Here is a 22,899-nt window from a genome sequence, read left to right as displayed (position 1 = left end):
AGGGTATGGCAGTTGCCCCTGCAGCCTTCCCCTTCCTGCTATTGCCTACAGGAAGTCTGAGTTCCTTATCCTGAAGTTCAAGCCACCCCGTCCCCCCATGACCTGTCCCTTCTACTTCCTACCTTGTCTCCTCATCTGGCATTTATTGCCCCCGGAATCCTATGTCCCTCTTTCCTCTCTTTCTTATTTTTACCCGCGCTGTTCCTTCTGTCTGAAGACACCCCCACCTCCACCCGCCTGCATCCCTCGAGGCTCAGCTCAGTGTCCTTTCCTCCAGGGAAGGGTCCTCGCTGGGTTCAGAGCCTCCTCTGCACTCCGTGCATACCTCTAACAGCAGCAAGGCCACTGCCAGGCCTGAGTCATAGTGTGTCTGCTGCTCTGGCTGGTCCCCTGAGCTAGACCAGGCCTGCATCTGGTCCTGGTTTGAGGATAGATGAGGATGACTCAGGTCAAGATGCTTTTGCTTTGGGTTACTTCCAAAGCAGCTACCCTGTGGATGCAAGTGAAAGGGCACAGTGGGGTCCTGGTCCTAACACCCCTGGTCACTCATGGGGACGGGCCTGAGACTGAGTGGGCTTGGCAGCCTGTGCAGGGGGAGATGGTGCAGGGTTGGGGGGCCCAGCACGGTCTGGCTGTCCTGTACCCCCAGCACTGTAGGCCTCTGGAAATCACTCGTGAGCCCGAATGAGGCAATAATCCTGCCTCGGGAAGGGGCTCCACCCAGGTCTAATGGCCAGCTTCAGGCCTGGAAAGTCTTTCTCAGTCCTGGGCGGTTCTCCTCAGCCCTCCTGTGCTGTATCTCCACGTAGCTCCACTAGAGACCTTCCCTGCTCAGGCAGCGGCAGACCTAGTCCCCAGGGCCCAGGGGATGGCTGAACCAAGCCTGGGAATTGAGGGGTTGGCCCCGATGACTTCTGCCCCCCCCCCACCCCATTCTGAACCTTCTCTAATATTTGCTGGGAAACTACAAAGGGTGAATTCCCCCTTAGGGCTGTTTACCCTTTTAAGTGAGATGTTAACTCCAAGGTGGTGGGGGTTGAGCCGCTGGCCTCCCTCTGGCCCTCCAAGCTGTAGCAGCTGCTGGACTGGGAACTGTCAGGCTAGTTCTTGGTCTAGCTCTCGATCTAGGGACTCCCTCCTCAAGGGAACAAAGAGTCCTAAACCATGTAGGATAGAGGAAACCCCTTAAGGCCCAAAGCCATGGCACAGGCATGAGACAGCTCCCTTCAGAGGCTCTTGATCCAGATAAACCCTCATCCTCAAAAATGTCAATCCCAGAGAAATGCCTGGCAGAGAGGGGCAGACGGGGTGGGGGGGGGAGGTCAAGCCCATCCTCCAAATCGGGTGCTGGCCAGTGCCCAGTTTGTCACCTTGCCGTCCAGATCCCCTTCTTCCTGGGCACCAGGTGGTTGAGGGATAAGGACAGAGAACAAAGGGTCGTAGTGGACAGTGCTGGGAGGCTGAGCACCCAGGAGGTGCCTTGTTCTCAGCATGGAGGGCCACTGTCTACTTCTCTCAGTGCTCCCCATCCCAGCAGCCAAGCTCACTCCCGCCCCCAAATCCACATGCCTTTGGGACCACATGCACTTAGAAAGTATGATTTCTAAGGGAGCAGAAGGTGAATTTTCCCCCCCTCCTCCCAAGGAGTTATTTTAAAGCATCTCCGGATTTCTCCCGTGGTGTCGGGGGCTGGTGGGACTCCTGCTTGTCTGACCCGGTCTGCTCTGCAGGGCAGGAAATGGGCCTGGGAAATACGACTGTAAGCTCTTGTGGGTGGAATAAATGCTGTAATGAAAAAGTCGTCGCTGCTGGAGCTGTCAGAAGGCAGTGGTAATAAAGACGGTTGCCGTGAAATCCAGCGGCTGCGGTAGCTTCCAGCTGGCCCCAGGAGCACGAATGCAACGAGAGGGATGAAGGCTGGCGGAACGGATTGTTTTAATTCTCTTTCTGGAGGAGTGGGGTCGGAGCCCAGGAGCCAAAAATGTGGTGACTGTAGCCAGTGCAGCGCAGAGCCAGGGGAGGTGGGAGCTGGCCGGTGGGAGATGCCTTTGGCGGCCTCTCAGAGGCCCGGAACCCTGCGGGAAGAGAGACGGTTCCCTGCTTGGTGTCTCCAGCCCAGTGTCAGTGTCTGCAGAGGGAGGGAGGAACCGGTGGGTGCGCAGGATCCTACAAACGTCATGAACAGGAAGAGCACAAAGGAGGAACAGGGTGGATCTGCCACCATTCTCTAGAGAAACGGAACCAACAGGTTTGTGTGCCTGTTGGAGAGAGAGAGAGAGAGAGAGAGAGAGAGAGAGAGAGATTATAAGGAATTGGCTGCTAAATCCAAACTCCATAGGAAACTTCGGTAAAGGTGATGCTGAAGTCCTGAGTCCAAACTCCCAGAGGAAGCTGGTAGCCTGGAAATTTGACAAGAGTCAATGTGGAAGTCTTGGGGCAGGAATTCTTCTGACCTCTGGAACCCTCAGTTCTTGCTAAGACATCCAACTGATTGGATGAGGCCCACCCACATTGCAGAGGATAATCTCCTTTACTTAAGGTCAGCTGATTATAGGTGCTAATCCATCTACACAATAGTAATGCCTCTGCAGCAGCAACTAGGCCAGCGTTTGACCAAACAACTGGACACCATAAACCAGCCAGGTTGGCACCAAAAATTAACCCTCACACAGTGTCAGGAGACAAATGAGAGCCTACTTCCCAGCTACCCTGCTCCCCGTTTTGCCTTTGTTGGTGGGCTGGATGGTCAGCTCCAAAAATGCAGGGAGTTTTGTGGTGGGTTCAGCACTGCACTCAGCAGGAACCCTACTAAACACATGAATGAATTTGGGGCTCCAGGAGCTCTGGGCCTTTGAAAAGAAGCCCTGAACCTTTACCAGCCACTTCCCTCTGTGGACTCCAGGCTGGGTGGCATGTGAGTGCTGGGCCTGAGTGGGATGGAAGATGGCAGGGAAGGATAGGGGGCTGGCCCTGGCTTCGCGTTTGCCTTCGCTGCCCCACAGAGGTATTCTCAGAGGCAGAAGACCCAGGCAGACACGTCTGGAGGCTGCCCCAAGGATGCCCTCCCAGCGGGCCTCTGACCTCCCTGCTCCCTCCACAGTTGCCCATCTGCATCCTATTCCTTGGAACTGCCGGCCACCAGCGTCATCATCACCTTCCACAACGAAGCCCGCTCCACCCTCCTGCGCACAGTGAAGAGGTAAGTCAGGCCACAGGACCCTCATCTCTCGGTGGCACTGCTCCCAAGGCCTCCGGGGAAACTGCTGGGCCTCTGGCCGGGGAGGGCATCAAGACAGGGTGCTCTGGCCAGAAGGTGTGAAGACCAGCCGACCTGGGGTGGCTGAGAAGCTAGGGCTGGTGAATCAGGGTCAGGGCATGGTCAGGGTCAAGACTCCAGAAGTCCGATTGTTAATGAGGTGTAGCAGGTGAGTACAAAGTCAGGTCCCAGGGAGGAAGGCAGAAATGCAGGGGTGGGAGTTGGGGGTGGGGGAGGGAGGGGGGAGGGATGGGCCTGAGGCCTAAGAGGTGGATGCCAGCCCAGTAGCACCAGCCTGCAAGTCAGAGAGAGGGCCCCTTCTGCCCTCCTCCTTAGCTTGACCCCCACTCACCCTGTTTCCTCAACGAACCTAGACAGGAATAGGATTCAGAAAGGAATTCCCAGGGTTAAGCCAGGGCCTAAAGAAGCTTGGTCTCCTTTCCTAGGGATTGGAGGAGGGGAAACAGTGGAAGGCAAGGAGTGGAGGGGCCTCCTAAGAACAGCCCTTCTGACCAGTAGACCAGAGTCTTGCCTTCCAGGCAGGCAGCTCAGGATCCAGCTGCCAACTTGCCCCCAGGCAGGGCTGGTTAAGTCTCAGGCAGCTGGTGCAGCTGCAGCTCCTACCTCCCCCAGAGCTACTAGGGCAGTCCTGCCCTCTTATCTGAGGTCAGTCTCAAGTGCCCAAGGGTCCTGGAAGCAGTGTCAGCCGGGTCTGGAGAAGAGCCTGAGGAGCACACTGCCTCTCAGCCTCAAATCAGGGCCGAGAAAGTTTGCAAGCAGCTGTCCATGGCCAGTGCTCTAGACCCCAGGCTGGGTGGCGGGAGAGCCCCATGGCACAGGGAGAGTTAAATGGGGGCAGCGCCCTAAGTCCAGGCTCCTTGTCTGTCCCTACCGCCCACTCCAGTGTCCTGAACCGAACTCCTGCCAGCTTGATCCAGGAGATCATTTTAGTGGATGACTTCAGTTCTGATCGTAAGTATCCGCCTTCCTTTCCGCACTCCACCGTTTCCCCAGAACACTAGGGCAAGCGCTCTTGAGGTTGCCCTGGCCATCACCAGATTGCCCGTGAGTGCCCCCGAGCAGGGATCCCTGGTCCTTGCTAGGTCCTTCCCTGGCCCTACTCCCTGGTGCCAAGGGAGGAAAAAGAGGTGTTGCTTCGGATAGGGCACCAGGGAGGTGACATTTTAAGAAAATTGAAATATCAACAGCAGCCTTCATTGTTACGACGACTGTACAAAAAGATTGTCCTTCCAGTCTAGCTCTGCAGGAGTTGGGCTGGTAACAGGGGCTGGTGCTCTCTGGCACCCCTTGCGGGTAACCTTCCTTGGACAGTCTGGCCTTGGAGTGTGGGCAGGAGATCCTTTGACCAGTAGAGATGATCCCGTTCCCCCGTGCCTCCCCCATCCCCAGCCCTTCCGCTGGTCCTCATATGGGACAGCTCCTGGGCCGTTCCAGTGGTGGCCACACCACTTGCGGTCTGATGTCCGCATCTGAATGAGCTTGCCTTCCTTCTCCCCAACCCCCACCCTCAGCTGAAGATTGTCTGCTCCTGACCAGGATCCCCAAGGTCAAGTGTCTGCGCAATGACCGGCGGGAAGGTGAGTTCTTGGGCCTAGTCTTGGGCTGTCTAGCCCTCTGTACTTTCTGCTCCCTTTCCACACCACATCGTACCAAGCCAATATGGCCCTGCTGCGTCCCCAAGGGGCTGGGACTAAGGTCTGCAGAAAGACCCTCCTGCTGTCCCAGGTTCGCCCCTATCGTGGCATGGCTCTAGGCATCCTGTTCTACTTCTGGATGCCTTGGTGTCGCTTCTGAGAAATAGGGATAATAACAGAACCCTTTCTGCCTTGCAAGGTTTTAGTGATGATTAAATGAGATAAGCCATGTGGAAATGCTCTGAGAAACTCAAAGGCAGTATAGTGCAGGTGTAAACTCACTTCCAGTCGAGACGTGTTTTGGAATAAGTTAACACTGTACATGGTGTGCTAGGGGACACACAAGAGGTGTAAAACACGGCCCCTGCCCTTGGAGAACTTACGTAGCCGGGGTGCCAGAAGCCACCGTAGCAGCAGGCTGATTATCGTCCTGTGTGGACAACACAGAGACTCCAGGAGAGGGAGCTGAAGGAGAGACAGGAGTACGGCCAGGGAGGGTCTCTTGCAGAGAAGTGGGCTTTGATGAGGGTGGTCTGGGACAGGCCAAGGGGAGCAAGGGAGGATATTCCACACTTCCCCAAGAAAAGGTTCCAGTCCGGGATGAGTAAGTGTGTAATTATCATAATTGCCCCTCTTCTCGAGTGCTGGTCTCGTCCCAGGCTTTCATTTTGCCCACATTCTCTCATTCAGGCCTCATAACAGCCTATTGCCCCCATTTTGCAGATAAGGAAACTGGGGTTTAGGAAGGTTCAGTATTTTGTCCGGGGTGATGAATGGAGAAACCAGGATTCCAACCCAGCAGGCCCACCCCAAAGTCTTGGTGCTTAACCTCTTTACTTACACTCCCTTCCACTGAGAAATGGGGCCTGATCAGCAGAGGAAATGGGGGGAGTGAGGTTAGATGATGGAGGACCTTGGAAGGCAGAGGAGGGCATTTAGACTTGATAGGCTGACAGCAGAGAGCCTCTGATGATTTTAGAGTGTGTGTGTATTAGAGAGATGGAGCCACTGATGATTTTAGAGTGCGTGCGTGAGAGAGAGAAGATGGACTTAAGAAAGACTAGTCAGGCCAAGGGCCCACGAGGACATTGGTGAGGGAGACCTTAGAATGGAAGCTTCCAAAAATAAATCCCTCCCTGACATGGGAGAATGGCTTGCGGGTGCCCCCAGGCCTGGGAACATGCCGTTCCTTGGAGTTTTGCCCAACAGTGGATGTAAATTTACGATTAAGTACTTTATAGTTACTTATGGGTTGGAAGTGGACTTTTGGATGGACAGAAGGATGATTGCTCATATGGATAGAGGCAGAATCCTGGGCAGAGGGCTGGCCAGGGAAATCTCTCCAAGGAGTCACTTGCATTCAGTGCTCTTAGGGCGAGGCTCTTCCCTCCCCATCGGGCCAGGGTCTGACCAGAGAGCTGCCCAAAACAAGGCCATTCTTTGATGGCCAGTGAGCTGACAGCAAGAGTGTTGGGGCCATGGGGATGGAGGAAGAGCCGAATCTAATCTAGGTAGGCTTCTCAGGCACCAGGACCTCCCCATATTGTCATGTTGGATCCTCACAGCACCCTGGGAGGCAGGGATTATCTCGCTGTGTCTCGTAGATAAGAAAACTGAGGCTAAGGGAAGTTAAGGGACATGCTCAGGACAAGTGAAGGGGCTGGCACAGAAACTCAAGTCTGTTTCAGTCAGAAGATTCTCTCCATGTTACACATGGCGGTACAGCTGGAGGGAGCCTCTCAGATTCTCAAGGGAAAAAGATTTTATTTTCAGTTTCTCCTTCAGTACCAAACTACACTTCTGTGCCATTTTCATTCACTAAACTGTGACAGTTCATGGATATGTTCCAAGAGCCCAGAGTAGTGCCTGGTACATGGAGGGCACTCAGGGAATGATTGATGAGTGGTTGGTGGGTGGACAAGAGGAAGAAAGAGAGGAAACGGGGGGGATGCAGGGAGGAAGGAAACAAACAGAAGTACGGAGGTTAGTTCAATCACAGTGTCAGGCGAAGCCACAACCTCTGAAGGGGCAGAGGCCCTGAGGCTTTGAGTGGATGGTTGGCAAGCAAGGTGGGTCCGGCTCTTCCCTCCTTTCCAGCACCAACCCCCGTCCATTCCCATTGCAGGACTGATCCGGTCCCGGGTCCGTGGGGCAGATGTGGCCACAGCTGCTGTCCTCACCTTTCTGGACAGCCACTGTGAAGTGAACACTGAATGGCTGCAGCCCATGCTACAGCGAGTGAAGGAGGTGAGCCTGTCTGTCCCTGGGGGAGCTGGGTGTCCTTCCAGATGTGCCCGCCATGTTCCTGGCATGACGGTTTGTGGAAAGGGCTTTGGAATTGGGCAGGCAGCATTCAAAGCTTAACTCATCTCCTTCCCCTTGAGTGGCTTCACCTCACTGAACTTTCTTGTCTGAGAATGGGGATTATTGTAATATTTGTCCCACCAGGTTTTTGTGCAAATTAGTGGATTAAGTCTGGCTGAGCTGTTAAGTACCTGCTGGGAATGGGTAGTACAGCACAGGAGTTCTGTGCTAGGGAAGCTTTGGGTCAGGCTGGGAAGTTCAAGAGAAGGACTGGTGTTCTCAAGAATCAGAGAGGGCAAGGAGAGCCCCTTCCCATTCTTTTCTAGAATGAGGAGGACTTGGACAGATGGAGATTACAATTCAACCATAAAAATACAAGCAACTCAATTAAAAAATGGGCAAAGGACTAGAAGAGACATTTCTCCAAAGATATGCAAAGGGCCAATAAGCACATGAAAAGATGCTCAACATCATTAGTTATTAGGGAAATACAAACCAAAACCACAGAGTGATATCACTTCATACCCACTAAGATAACTATAATAAAAAAGACAGACAATAGCAAGTTTTGGTAAGGATGTGAAAGCATTGGACTCCTCATTTACTGGTGCAGCCTGTATGGAAAACATTTTGGCAGTTCCACAAAAAATTAAACAACAAATTACCATATGCCCTAGCAAGTCCATGTAGGTTTATACCTAAGAGAAATGAAAACATATGTGTGCACAAAAATTTGTACATGAATGTTCAAAGAAGCAATATTCAAAATAGCTAAAAGGTGGGGGAAAAGCTAAATGTCCATCAACTGATGAATGGATAACCAAAATATGATATGTCTATATAACAGAATATTATTCACCAACTAAAAAGGAACAGTGTAGTGCTACATGGACAACATGAATGAACCTTGAAAACATTATACTATGTTAAGGAAGCCAGAACACAAAAGGTCACATATTGTGTGATTTCATTTTAAATGAAATGTCCAGAATAGACAAATCCATAAAGACAGAAAAAACAAAAATGAGTGGTTGCCAGGCGCTGGTGGACAGGGGAAGGCTAATAAGAGGTTTCTTTTGGAGATGATGGAAATAGTCCCAAATAGGAGAGTAATGATGAGCTTATGAATATACCAAAAAACCCATTGACTTGTGCACTTTAAAATGGTGAACCTGATGGTTTGTAAATTACATCTAAATTTTTAAAAAGTCTATAAAAAGAATGAGGGAGGCAAGGCCCCCATGGAGCACTGGGAGGAACCGTGGATGGCTTCTGCAGATCAGCCACTCAGACTTTCATTGTCCTGAGAAGGTGTGGGAGGGACCAAGGGAAGAGCTGAATTCCAAGTTGTGGGCAAGAGGATTGGAGGGTTGGAGCAGAGTAGGGGAAGAGAAGAGAGGAAGAAGGGGCTCTGTTCTGTGTCCCTCCATGGAAGGAGAGAGCCGAGCGGGCTAATGAAATGGTGATTTCTGCTATGTGGTATATGACATAGTCACTACCAACACCAACACCCACCCCCCAAGGGAAAAAACTTCAGTATAATCGATATTACTCAGCAGTGTTTAGATTCAGATCTGTGTCCTGGGAGGTGATGAAAAGAGTGGCGAGCCTGACCTTGAAGTAGATGCTGCAGGAGTATAGTGGCCTCTGGTTACATAGGGACTCCAGGTTTCCTGCCCTCAAGCTGCTGGTGGCCCAGATGGGAAGACTCAACTCAGACGTGTACAGGGGTAAATGGCAATCCACAAAGCAGCAGTTCAAAGCAGCCGCCAAAAAGCCACCTCCGGCGGCACCTGATTCGCTGTCCCGGGAACTGTCGAGACTAATTGTGAAAGCGGCTTAAAAGAGGGAGAAATTCCTTCAGGCTGCAACAGTCAGGGAGGGCTTCACTGAGGAGGTGCGATCCCAGCAGGGCCCCAAATGAGGGGAGAGGAAGAGGCTGGGACAACATGTCTTCCCTGGGGATCCAGGCGGACCTTCCAGGGGGCGGCGTGTGGTGCCGCAGGAAGGCGCCGGGGAGCCTGCCAGGATCTCCCTGCAGGAAGTGCTAACGGCCCGTGCTCCAGCGCCACTTCCCCAGGCCCTCACGCAGCCTCATGTCTCCTCTCCTAGGATCACACCCGTGTGGTGAGCCCCATCATCGATGTCATCAGTCTGGATAATTTTGCCTACCTTGCAGCATCGGCTGACCTTCGGGGAGGTGGGTCCTGCTCCCTGGGGAGGGGCTCTAGACCTGAAGGGAGGCAGGTGAGGGCAGGCAGAGGCCCTGGCTGGGGGTTCTTCTTCCCCAGTTGTGCCAGAGCGCGCCTCACACCCCTGGCCTCCGAGGAGAAAACGCAGAGGGATTAGGCGGAGTCCTGGGTTCGAGTTAGAGCCAGTGGTGGCAAGCTCCTGGGGCAGTCCGTGGCAGAGCCCGGGCTAGTCTCTGGTCTCAACCTCCCACCCTCAATGTCAGTACCTCCGCCCCCAGTGCCCCCAGCCCGGGGCCACGGGACCCCGCAGGAGGGCATGACGTCCCAGCTGTCTTGGGGGTGGGAGAGGGAGCCCCAGCCTTGCAGTTCACCTGGTATGAATTCCTAACATGGGGAACGGTCTAGATCTGGACTATCTCACACAGTGGCTACTGCCCACATTTGACTATTGACCTATTGAGATGTGCTGTAAGTATAAAAATCACAGCACCCCAGGTTTGGAAGACTTAGTAAAACAGAGTCTAAAATGCCTCATTAGTAATTTTTATATTGATTATATGTTGAAATGATAATTTATATACATTGGGTTAAAATATATTAAAATTAATTCCCTGTGTTATTTTTACTTTTTTAATGTGACTGCTAAAACACTTTAAATTACCTATGTGGCTCACATTTGTGACTTGCCTCATATTTCTTTTGTACAGCTCTGGTCTAGACTCTAGGGCTGGTGCTGTCTGATACGGGAGGAAAAAAAGCCACATTTAGCTAATTAAATTAATTAAAATGAAATGAAATAAAAAATGCAGTCTTTTAGTTGACTAGCCACATTTCAAAGGCTCAATAGCCACATGAGTTAGTGGCTACCGTATTGGATGGCACAGGTACAGAACAGTTCCATCTTTGCAGATTGTTCTAGATTCTCTAGAGCAAGACAGAGCTGCTCTAGAGAATCTGCTGCGGGGAACCAGTAGGCATAGTGGGTTTCTCACTTGGGGCCTGAACTCCCAATAAATGGACACAGCTGTTAGACTCCTTGGGTGGGATTCTAAAGGGAGCCAGGCATTTCCCCTTTGAGAAACCACTTCAGGGCCTTTGCACACGCTGTTCCCCTTGCCTGGAATTCCCTTTCCCCAGGTAACTGCGTGGACCTGTCCTTCATTCAGGTCTCTACTCAAATGTCGCCTCATCAGTGAGTGTTTCCTGACTAGCCCTACTAAAACAGCGTGATAAATTTTTAGCAGTCACCACTCCAACCGACATATTATCCTCCTTCTTATTTATCTTTATAGTCTCTGGCTCACCCGTTAGATTGTGAACTCCACGAGGGCACGCATTTGTCTCGTTTTAAGGAAGGAACGATGCACAGAGAGCCCAGGGCCTTCTGCAAGCCAGGACTCTGGTCAAGGGAGGCTCTGAGGGGTGGCGGAGGGAGGGGCTCCACAGCCCCAGGTGGGCTCCGCCATGAGCCCATCCTTACCCTGCTCTGTCCCTTAGGATTCGACTGGAGCCTGCATTTCAAGTGGGAGCAGATCCCCCTTGAGCAGAAGATGACCCGGACAGACCCCACCAGGCCTATAAGGTCAAGGCTGCTGTGGGCCAGGGGCCCGGGAGGTTCCGGGGAGGCTGATCAGTCACCTGGGGCTCCTGAGACACATGATCGAATCCCTGACTCTGGTCCGTGTCTTTGGGCTCTGCCTGCAGGGACAAAGAGGACAGAGACCCCGGGAACAGTTGTGTGGGACCAGGCTGCTGGCCAGATCCTGCCCCAGGGGCGCTGAGCAGGGCGCTCTGGAGGAAACGGCCTCAGGTCCCAGGGCCGTGGGGGCTTCTGGCTTCTCCATCTCTTACACTGGCTCTTTCCTCTCCTTGCTCCCAGGACACCTGTCATAGCTGGAGGCATCTTTGTGATCGACAAGTCCTGGTTTAACCACCTGGGAAAGTACGATGCCCAAATGGACATCTGGGGAGGAGAGAATTTTGGTAAGTTGGAAAATAATGACAGTAATAATAAAAATAATAGGTAATCCTGATTGAGCTCTTTCTATGTGGGAGACCCCCTTCTAAAGATTTTCCATGTATTGATTCTTCTCGTCCTCCCAACTACCCTGTCAGGTAGGGACTATTAATAGCTCCATTTTACAGATAAAGAAACCGAGGCACAGAGAGATTAAGTAATTTGTCCAGAGCCACACAGCTAGTAAGCAAAGAGATTTAGATGTTCAGGAGGAGCCTAAGCCCACATGGAGAAACACGTGCATGGAAGAACCCTCAGACCGTAATGTGGACTGCAGGTTAATTATGAGGCTGCTTCCCTGCGTGCATCTTCTAGCTACCAGAAAGGCTGGGAGGTGTGCAGTAGAGGGTGAGGTTAGTGTAAGGGATGAGGCCAGGTGGCCTGGGTGTGGATCCTGGTCCTACCTCCTCCCAGCTGTTTGGCGCTGGGCAGGTGAAAGCTTCCACAAGCTTTTTCAAGAGGTTGTGCTGAGTACTAGATAAGACAATGAGTGAAAATACTTAGAGGAAGCAGATGTGGCCCAATCGATTGGGCTCCTGTCTACCATATGGGAGGCCCTGGGTTCGCTTCCCAGGGCCTCCTTGTGAAGGCAGGCTGGCCTGCGCCCACGGAGAGCTGACAGTGCAGCAAGAAGATGCAACAAAGGGAGAGAAGCAGACATAGAAGAACACACAGCGAATGGGCACAGAGAGCAGACAGCAAGCAAGCAGCAAGGAGGGGGGATAAATAAATGAAAAAATAAATTTAAAAAAAAACTTAGCACAGTGAGGGCAGCCATTATCATAACTCTTGAGGCCACAAGGAAGTCTCTAGACCCAGAAGGAGGGGAGGCTGGCCCTCCCCTCCCTGTGAAGGTGACAGAAGCTGGGCAAAATGGCTCAGTAGGGACCCAGAGAAGGCTGGAGCGGCTCTGCTGCCCCCTGCCCCCTTCTCTGCACACTGTGCAGGGGCTGCAGAGCCCTGTGGTAAGGTCATGGGCTGGGGTTGGAGCTGGACTCCAGGCTCCAGTCTGCATGGGCTGGGTGTCCTTGGGAAGGTCACCTTTTTGAACCTCAGTTTCCATTTGCAAAGGGGAAAGTGAAGAGTGCCAGTGTCCCAGGGTGTTGTGAGGTTCAGATTAGATGAAGTGGGTGACTCCTCGGGGTCCTGGCAGGATACAGTGGGCACACCCAACATGGGGGTTTGAGGAGTGTTTGTTAGAGGGATGACTTACCCAGTGAGGACAGGGTACAGGGAACCACAAGGGCTAGGAGCGTACTGGGTGGGGCTGTGACCCCTGGGAGGGGGAATCCCCCTGGGTCTGAGGGAGCTGAGTGGAGAGGGCCCCTGGCAGCACGGTGGCCCTTGGGCGTGCGCAGCCCTTACTCTCCACTCCGCCTTCTCACCCTCCTGCCGGTGCTTCCTGCTGCTGAATCTCTCAGCCCACACTGGCAGCCCCACAGAGCAGGGTGGCGGAGGGTGAGGAGTGATCCCAGAAGGTCTCTGGGAGTGTGGCCAAGGACTTTGTGGGCAGGCCGAATACCGAGGCCAGCTTTGCTCTCGCAGTGCCCCGGTCCGCGGCAGAGCCCTTTCCCATGTTGCCCTTTTCATCCCGACCAGGTTCCTTGTGAGAGAAGTGGGGCTGGTGGTATCTCACCCACCAGGAGGGTAGACACTGCCTTCCGGATTTCAGTCAGAAAGCTCCCTTACGGGCCCAGGCAGCTTACGTGTTGTTTTTCTGAGATGTTGGAGCAGGCCTCTTTTTCCTTCTCCCTGACTGGGACACGCACCAACAGTGGGACTTCAAACAGGCCCACTTCCGACTCACAACCAACCATAGTGGAAACAGGCATTGGATTTTCCTCTCTTTGTAACGTACTCTTGGAAACCGTTTCCAGGCAGGCGCTTGGAGGAGCCAATCATGGGTCTGGGTTATGGTGACCCTTTCGTGGCGCCTACATGAATCTCCTTTGTGTCCTTGGTCTCAGCCTGCAGGGAGCTTTGGCAATGCTGGTTTCCTGTAAATACGTGCAAGCCTGGGAAACTAACGGTCTCTCTCGCTGGATCCTGAGGCCTTTTGCTTTCAGGCTGGGGACTGACAGAGAAACAAGTGAATGATCAAACAGCTAACTTCAGACTCTGCCGGAGGCAAGGGCTCAGTGGATGGGGAACTTGAAAGGTGAACTGTGGAGCGGTTCTGGGGAGGGTTTTGTTTCTTAGGATAAATTCAAAGAAGTTTCTAGGCTAGCTGTGGTGCTTAGATGTTCAGTGCTGAGACCACTTTTCAGCTGTGAGACGCCTGACATTGTGGGTTTGAGCCTTTCATTTCCTTCCTTTTTGAAGGAAGGGAGATGCCCAAGCTGAGACTTGTTCCTGTGTCCCCCACGATCCAAACCAGGAGCCCAGAGGCCACCTCGAGCAGCTAATGTGAAAACCTTGGGATTCACATTCAGAATCCTTTAACGCATAGGTCACGTCATTCCTCTGCTTAAAATCCTTCAAGAAAGTGTTAATAGAGAAAACTGTGTGTGTATGTGGGCGTGGGGGGATTATGGGAACTCTGTACTTTGCATAATTTTTCTGTAAAACTACAACTTCTCTAACTACAACTTCTCCTGTGTCACTCAGAGCAAAAGCCAATGTCCTTAGGCTGGCAACCACACCCTACACAATCTGCTCCCCTGCCCTCCCCAGAAAACACACACCTTTAATTCACCCTCATCCCCCACTTCGCTCACCTCCCTCACTGCCTCCCTGCTGCTCCTTGCACTTGCCAGGCAGCCTCTAGGTACCTCGGGGTGTTTGACCTCGCTGATCCCTCTGTCTGGGACACTCTTTCTGAAAAACATACGCCTCCATCCCCCACATCTTTCAGGTCTTGGGTCAAATGTCTTCGGTGAAAACTTCCCTAATGAACTTATTTAAAGTTATAGTCCCGGGAGCGGATGTGGCTCAAGCAATTGAGCACCTGCTTCCCACATGGGAAGTTCTAGGTTTGGTCTCTGGTGCCTCCTAAAAACAAAGGAACAAACAACAAGCAAAAAAACTCAGGAGAGCCGATGTGGCTCAGTGGTTGAGTGCCGGCTTCCCACATATGAGGTCCTGACTCTGGTACCTAAAAAAAAAAATCATAGTACCCCCCTTCAACTGCTACTCCACTGACTTTCTTCCCCTCTCTACCCTGCTTAATTTTTCCCCATTGCAATTATCCCCATCTGATTTACTACATATTCCCATTTCCTGTTTACTTATATTTCTTGTTTCTTATTTTACTGATTCCTATATCCTTCCGCTAGAGCGTAAGGCATTCTAGAATAGTGTGTGACATGTAATTGTTGCTCACTAAAAATGTGCTGGATGTACTAAAAAATCTGATTCAAATAGTGCAACGTGCTAGACAAAGTATGAACTTTACATTGCAATTCTGCAACCAAATATTTGGGGTACCTTGGAGAGGTTATTCAACACCTTTGAGCTGTGCAGTCCTCATCAAAAAATATGAGGGTGATAATACCAACTTACGGATGCTGTGAGAATTCAGTTAGACCTAGGATGTAAAGATCTTGGCACACAGTAAGTGCTCAGAAAATGGATAATTACCAGTACTGTTGCTGTTGTCAATGATAATAATCGTTAATAATAGCATGAAAACTATGGGCCCAGTGGGATAAAGTCACTTAACTAGCATTACAGTGTTCACCTGGCAGAGATGGAGCTGGAGTGCAGATCTTCTGTCCCCTGGGTCTGTCCCCAGTTCTAAGCCACAGAACTCAGAACTGGAGGAGGGACGGAGCCCTGGCAGGCTGCGGGCTTGGGAAGCCCGTGCATAGACCCAGCGCTGCGTGTGGGTTCAGCTGGGCGGAATGGCCAGGCCCCTGCCCCACATCTGGAAGCCCCTGGTGCACACCGACTGGCCAGAAGGGGGGCATTGTTCCTGCCTTTGCTAATCACTGGGAGGGCCCTGACCAGTCTTGCCAGGTGAGAGCCCCCAGGTCTGGCAGGGAGCCACAAGTGTCCTAGGGGCTGGTAGAAAGACCAGGCTGGAATTCAGGAAAGAGATGGTCTTATTTAAAAAAACAAAGAACAAAAAACCCCACAATGACAGAAAAGCAGGGTTATGGATTAATATGCAGAGTTAATATGAGAAAAAATAGGAAATTGGAAGAGATCACATGAGGTTCAGCCAGCTGCCAAGGTGAATCCTTACCAGAAATGATCATCAGGGAGTAGAGACAAAGTTACTTACCATGCCCCCTTCTGGGAAACTAAATAGCCACTTCTTGCACCCCCTGACACCCCTGGGGGCCACAGGCTTCTGCCAAAGCTCTGTCAGCTCTCCCACACTACCAAAAGAAAGCGTGTCTCCAGAGGGCCAGCAGGTAGCCTGGAAATGAGACCCCCTGGGCCAAGAAAGAGGTCTGGAGCTGGCCAACAAGAAGACGTGTTCTTCCTTAGCTAGTATCTGGACAGGGCCTCCTGGGTGGAGGCTGGAAATGCTGCTGCTGCTGGCTGCGGTTCTCCTTCTCTTCACAGTCCTGGGGTTCCTTCACAGCTTTTCTCCCTGCTCTCCTAGGGCTCAGAGGCAAGGAGTGTGTATGTGTGCGTGCGTGTGTGTGTGCGTGCACACATGCATGGGGTGAACAGTCAGGGACATGTACGAGAGTGGGTGCACATCATTTAAACAGGCCCGGAGCTCCAACGTGTCCCTTCAATGAAATGCCAAAGCGAGGGGACGCCAACCCCTTCCCTCTTTACCCAGTGGGGCCTTGCTGAGGGGACTTTCCCCGCTCCTGACGGCTGCCATCTCCTGCAGAGCTCTCCTTCAGGGTGTGGATGTGTGGTGGGAGCTTGGAGATCGTCCCCTGCAGCCGCGTGGGCCACGTCTTCAGGAAACGGCACCCCTACAACTTCCCCGAGGGCAATGCCCTCACCTATATCAGGTAGGTCTTAGTGGAAAGAGCACTGAACTAAGAGCCAGGACACCTAGGTTCTAGAGCCCAGCGCTACCAACTCCTCACCTTGTGGCTTTGGGCAGTTACCCCACCTCTTTGGGCCTCAGTGTCCCCATCTTCCCTCTCCCAGGCCTTACATCCTGGGACTTCAGTTACTTTCTGGGGTGGGAACATGAAGGTGCGAGTATTGCCACCAGATATTTCTGGCCTTCGTTCATGAGAGTCTTGGGAAACCAGCCAAATGACTGACTGCACACTGCCCCCCACTAATTGAGTTCCAGGTACTGGGTATGGATGCCAGTGTCCCAGCCCTGACTTAGTCAAGCTTCTGTCCATCCACACCATGCCCCCCGCTATGGGGTGTGCTTGGTCTCAAGGGGGAATGGTAAAGGTGTGGCAGACCACCCCAAGACTCACTTCTTAATGGGGGTGGCAAGCAGGGAGTTGTCATTGTCCCCTCCTTATAAAGATGATTCTTAACCTCATCAGGCCTGTGCTTATTTGTGCAGTTTGGGGCAGCTTGTAGCAGCATCTACCCAATGCTAGCTAACTGGATGGCTTCCTGTTTTGTTTTGTTTGGCCTATTCCATTTTTACTATTTTTATAAGTATAAAAGGAATACATGGTCACTGTGAACATTCAAACAGTACAGACATATGTTACATATTCACCTAGCTGTATATGTATTATATGGTATATTGTTTTACTCTTTATATTATATAGAGAAGAAAGTAGAAATCCCTTTTTACTCATTCTTACTCTTCTATATCCCACTTGTATCTCTAGAAGTAACTACTATTCATAGATTGTTGTCTATCATTTCAGGTCTTTTCATACATTTTCATATATATATTTTTATACATGTAGAGAGAGACAGACACACCATAGGTCTGTGTTTTTGTTTCCCATATGAATGGGGTTGTGCTGGATATATTTTCTGCAGGGTGCTTTCCTTCCCTTCAGTACTAAATTATAGACATCCTTCCATATCAGCACATACCAACCACGGCGGTTTTTTCCGAGGCCACCTAGTACCACACCATGTGGAAGTGATTCATTGTTCTCCCACCAATGGGCATTTAGGCTGTTGCCGATGTTTGGTAAACAAATATCGCTTTTGCACACATGCGGATATTTCAAGAGCACAGATTCCTTGAAGTAGAGTGTCCAGGAGTGTACATGCCTACACCAGATTGTCCTCCAAAGGACTGCACAAGACTACACCACCCCATCAGTCCTGTTTTGCCCGCACTCCTGAGGTTCTCATTCCTTCCTACCACACAGAACTAACCTGGACCCTGAGCCCAGCCCTGTCACCTCCCCAGTGACCTTTTCTGCTCTTTCCTCTCCTTGTAGGAATACCAAGCGAACTGCAGAGGTGTGGATGGACGAATACAAACAATACTACTATGAGGCCCGGCCCTCAGCCATTGGGAAGGCTTTCGGCAGGTGGGCCCCTCCCCTGTGTGCCTCCCTCCGCCCGTATTAGCACAACTTAGCAGAATACAGGAGAGTCTGCATGCCTGGGAAGCACTCCCAGTCTCCCCAGGACTGCCACGCTGATGGGCTCTTCTTGGCCCTGGTAGGGTAGGCAATGCAGAGCATGCAGCCCCGGGGAAGAGAACCAGGGAAGGCTGGCCTGGGGCAGCAGCTGCCCCTCCACAAGCTGCCCGCAGGGGAGGGGACATCTGTGTGAGTGCTTAGGGAGGGGCTGCCACAGAAAACACTCGGTGCTTGCCTCCACCCACTGTTTTGGAAATCTGACAGCCTGTTTTCCTTTCAGACTCTGATTACAGGCTAGTTAAGCATTTTCAAAATGCACATGCACGTGGGTTGTGAAATCAATTTAGTAGGTCATGAACAGAATTTAAAGAGAAAGAGATGGGATTAGTACAGAACAGATAGGAAAAAAAACCCACAGTTATTGCAACTTCAGGTTAGTATTGTTTTGTGACGTTCTAACTTCTGTTTTCTTTTTTTTTTTACTTTCTGGCTTCTGTTATATATGTTTGTGTACATGTATATATATGTGGTATATACTAGATCACATTGTAAGATGTATTTATTTCTTAAAGTTGTGGCCAAAAAAAAGTTTGGAAAACATCATTAGTGCTAAATATAGACACTTATTTATATCTGTCTCTTAGAGTAAAAACAGCTAGGCCCACTGAATGTTTCTTTTAAAGAGGCCCTTACATTTCCTGAGGACCTACCTGTGCCAGGCAATGAGCTAAGCACTTTGCACCCCTTAAAGCTTTGGGTTCTCACAAAAACCTATGAGGCTTTGGATGGAGCGTATGGTATGTGCATACATCTCAATAAAAGCCTGTGGGGTAAGTGGCTCCCAGAAGCCTAGAGCCAAAACTGAGGCTGAGAGAGGCAGTGAGGAGGGTCTCCGGTCAGAGGCCATCGCGGTCAGGTTAGATGAGGAAGGTGAGGTCAGACACATCTCAGCTGGTCCCAGAGACACAGCAGATTGTTCCTGTTTGCCAAAATTCCTGAACGATGTTTAAAGCTTGCTTTTCTTGTCGTTAGAGGCTTTCTCCTAAAGTGGAATGCAGGAAAGGAAAACTTCCGTTAATTAAGGCTCTGCTCTGTAAGGAAATAAGGACCAATTTATGGTATGCTGAGGGCTCAGGGAGTGAGAAGCCAAGAATAAGGAGTCTGTGGGCTGGGTTCATGCGGAAGGGGGAGCTCTGGGCAGGAGCCTGAGAAGAGGAGCGAGAAACGGCCAGGAGACCTGGGGCCGGAGGCCACAGGTCACATAACGATGTAAGGCGGTGGCCAAAGCTGGACAGGGCAGGTGTGGGCGGCTCCTGGCCCTTGACTTCCTGGGGTGGGGGGGAGGCAGGACCCACCTGCCGGGGCCTCAGGGGCGCCTGAGCCTGGCCTTCTCCTTCAGTGTGGCTACACGGATTGAGCAGAGGAAGAAGATGAACTGCAAGTCCTTTCGCTGGTACCTGGAGAATGTCTACCCTGAGCTCACGTGAGTGCGGCCCTCAGTCCTGTGCATCTGGCCAGGGTGGGGCCTGGGGCCTGGGGGCGCCACACCCTTAGCTCTCCCCACGCAGAGCGTCTGGCTCTGCCCAGCTGCTGCTGGTCATCTTCACAGAACGCTCTGGGGGAACTGAGGAGGCATTATGAGGAGTTAGAATTTAGGAGGGGTGGGAACTGAGTTTTTAACAGACCACACGTTAGAGCTAGAAAAGGACAGTGTCGCCTTGGAAAAGCAGCACTGCGCTTTGTAACAAAGGCCACAGAAACCTTCCCCACCTTTCACCTATTCTCTCCCTCCTGGGAGTGTATCCTAAGGAAATAAAGAAACCAAACCAAAATGCAGTCAGCAAGTAGATACTTATTGCGGCCTTTCTGCTGCTGTGAAGAAAACAAAAAACAACTAACAGTAGGATCTGGGTTTAGTCAATCACAAACATTGATGTAAACAAATATTATTGCCACCATTAATATTATAATCATAAAGACTGTGAGAAAACACGGGGAGGTGTTTGCTCCAGCAAATGAGGAATCCAAACATAAGTGGTGTGTACCGCAGGCTTGCAGCTGCATGTAAGTGTGCGTCCGTACTAAGTAGGGCTGTGGGACCGAAAAGCAGTAACAGCTGAGAGTGGGGCAGAAAGGATTCTTTTTGCCTATTTCAAAATCCTTTTCAATGACTTGGCTCATCTACACAGCTCATTTCCTCACCTCCTTTAGATCTTGACTCAAATGCCCCCTTCTCAGGGACACCTTCCCTAAATACTTTAAACTGGAAGTACCTTGCCCCTTCCCCCATTTCCTGCTTTATTTTTCTTTATAGACCTTATCACTACTTTGCATATTACCTATGTGGCCAATTACTTTAGTTGTCCATCTACCCCTCCACTTGACTGTAAGCTCCATGAGCAGTGAAGTTTCCTTCACTGCTTTACCTCCAGCCTCTAGGACAGTGCCTGTCACAGGGAGGCAGGCACTCAACTAATGTCTTTGAAATTAGCAGTCTCCCTGCTACGGCTGTGACCTTGAGGAACTGAGGTCATTCTACCACTGACAGCTTTCTCCCAAGAATGCTGCCGTGGCTTTCTGGAACACTCCTCTTTCAGAGTTGCCCTCAGAGCCTGCACATCCTTTCAGGAAGCAAATCTTTGTCCTTTGAGGGCAGATTTGATTTTTGGAAAATAGCCATAGTTAGACTGTAGCCAAGTTTGGTGAATAAGCTAGATGATTAACCTGGATAATCAATTCAGTGTCCTAAGTACAGAGTGACTATAAAGTAGAAGGTTAAACTTACTCTGCTAGCAATTTCCAAGGAATTCCCCAATTGGTTTGAGCAAGGACAGCATCAGTGCAAGAAAAGTTGGCAGCCCGAATAACCCCAGCTCCCCCAGGTGACAGCTGTGAAGGGAAGAACATCAAATTTTTAAAAATGCAATCAATGAACAACTTCCTGAAGCCACTACTTCTAAGAGGACAGTACCCATTCAGATGTGTCATTTTCTGAGACACTGAGGACAAAAGAACTCATTTCTTTCCAGTCTATGGAAGTTCATGCAACATTTGGCTGGAGCCGAGGGGCAGGTGTGGGGAAGGGCTGGGGAGACTGCGGGGCGCGGGAGGAGGGCTGGAAGGGTGCCCTCCCTGCCACGTCCCCTTACCGCATACACTCCGGGACTGAGAGGAGGAAGAATTTTATAACCATCAGAAACATGGATCCATCACCAGGCAGGAGAGTGGCGGAAACCAGCTTTGTTAAATGAGGCGTGTAAGTCACCTTCTGTTTCTTCTGTCACTGTGCCAACGTTTTTTTTGTATGTGTGGTTTTTTTTAAGAAAGAAGCTTTAGATTGCACAAATGATACATGGAAAATATAGGGGGATTCCCGTATACCTCATCCCCTCCCCCCGCCACACTTTCCCCTATTAACAACATCTTTCATTAGTGTGGCACATTTGTTATAATTAGTGGACACCTATTGAAGCATTGCTGCAAATCATGGTCAATAGTTCATGTGCCAACATTTTTACAAAATATTTTACTTAGATTTTTTGTTTGTTTTGTTGTTGTTGTTAAGATAGAATGCCCACACTTCAGTCTTACCAGGATGGCTCACCCACTGCCAACTCAGTCATATTCTGCCTCAGTTCTCCGGGTGAGGGCCAGGAGTAGATCAGGATTGTGGTTAGAAAGGATATCTATGGGTGCAAATGGTACCAACTTTCCTCCAAGCAGGGATCCTAATAGTGGCCCCCACTTATAATATAAACGACCGGCGGGAAGACTGAGGGGCTGAAGGCAGAGGCCTTGGCTACAGTCCTGCCAGGGCGCTAACCCTTCTTCAGGCTGGAGCTCTGTCTCTAGCTTCAGCAACTGTTAATTTTTTACTTTAATTAGGGTGGCCAGGATTGCATAGCACATCTGGGAGGGTACCAGCCACCCCGCAGACGTGGTCTGTTTATTTCAGCAATTCCTGGCAGATGGCAATAAACTCTCTTCTGACAAAGCCAGTATATTCTGGCAATTTTCTAACTGATGGAAGTGAAGTGCCTTGAAAGACCGTCAACTGTCTTTCTACAAAGGCGGTTAGGACCTGCCTGGAGGAGGCCCTTAGAGAGGAACTGGATGCAGACCCAAGAGGGCTACCCACCAAAGGACAGCTTAACCCCGTCCCACTGGGGAGCTGGGGAAGGCCAGGGTGTCTCATCCCAGCGGCTCCTGTGCCGCACCCACACAGGCGCCTCAGGAGCTGCATCTGGTCTGGGGCCCCAGGCTTGCTCTGTGAGTGTCAGTGGTCAGGCTTAGGGGACCGTCGCCACACTTGGGCAGTGAAAGCTGACCAGCTGGGACACTTCATGAGCAACAGGGGTAGGGAGGCATAAAGAGCGGGGCCCTGGAACACCGTCTAGACCCCTTGCGTATTCTCCCAGAGCACAGTTCTCAAAAGAGGCCCCAGCCAGAAGGGAACTTGTCCCGATAGAGAAGGGAAATAAAACAGATAGACCCTGGATGAAGCAGAGAGGTGGAGCCATCGCTCCCCAACATCCAAGTAACTGGTACTGTAGTAGCAGACTAGAGGATTCAGGGATGGCGTATTGAAGGCTGGGATGCAGGAATTCTCTGAGAAGGAAGATTTATTATGACCGGCCAGGCTCAGTGGAATTCTGTCCAAAAAAACCGAGCCCGGTTTTTTTTTTCATACAAGAGACACACAGGATGGGGCCAGGAGAAGTTTTGGCACCAAAAAGACTCTTTGTTAGTTTTTTTAGTAGGGTTTAGGGGTTTGTTCGGATACCAGGTAAGCTTGAATTAACCTATCGCCCACATTCCATCTGGATGTAAGTTCAAATACACATTCAGTCTATATCGTTCCTGAATATTCAAAGCCTGTAGAGCCTATATCACTTAATTGACTTTCCGGAAACTAGACAAACTTGGATACAGAATTAGGTAAGTTTGAATTCATGCACAGGCCATATTAGTAAGGGTTGCAAATTCAAACCCTTAGAGTGGTAATAAAAATAAAGCGGTTGGGTATGAGACAATAGGGAGT

The 22,899-nt window shown here is 50.9% G+C and overlaps 1 protein-coding gene across 4 annotated transcripts in view; it reads left to right on the top strand.

The window, feature by feature from the left end:
- LOC101442922 (polypeptide N-acetylgalactosaminyltransferase 16) overlaps positions 1 to 22,899 on the top strand; it is a 149,744-nt gene that overhangs the window by 118,936 nt on the left and 7,909 nt on the right. For all 4 annotated transcript variants that reach the window (XM_071213844.1, XM_058293221.1, XM_058293220.1 and 1 more), the window contains 10 exons: positions 3,101 to 3,199; positions 4,161 to 4,228; positions 4,789 to 4,854; positions 7,037 to 7,158; positions 9,328 to 9,415; positions 10,905 to 10,989; positions 11,287 to 11,390; positions 16,217 to 16,343; positions 17,712 to 17,804; positions 19,258 to 19,341. In XM_071213844.1, the coding sequence (XP_071069945.1) occupies positions 3,101 to 3,199; positions 4,161 to 4,228; positions 4,789 to 4,854; positions 7,037 to 7,158; positions 9,328 to 9,415; positions 10,905 to 10,989; positions 11,287 to 11,390; positions 16,217 to 16,343; positions 17,712 to 17,804; positions 19,258 to 19,341 (936 nt within the window). The remainder of the gene's footprint in view (positions 1 to 3,100; positions 3,200 to 4,160; positions 4,229 to 4,788; positions 4,855 to 7,036; positions 7,159 to 9,327; positions 9,416 to 10,904; positions 10,990 to 11,286; positions 11,391 to 16,216; positions 16,344 to 17,711; positions 17,805 to 19,257; positions 19,342 to 22,899) is intronic.

The sequence above is a fragment of the Dasypus novemcinctus genome, chromosome 3 (assembly GCF_030445035.2).
Source record: "Dasypus novemcinctus isolate mDasNov1 chromosome 3, mDasNov1.1.hap2, whole genome shotgun sequence".
Classification (NCBI taxonomy): domain Eukaryota; kingdom Metazoa; phylum Chordata; class Mammalia; order Cingulata; family Dasypodidae; genus Dasypus; species Dasypus novemcinctus.
The sequence above is the reverse complement of the archived record's forward strand: the minus strand, read 5'-3'. Positions and strand labels throughout refer to the sequence as shown.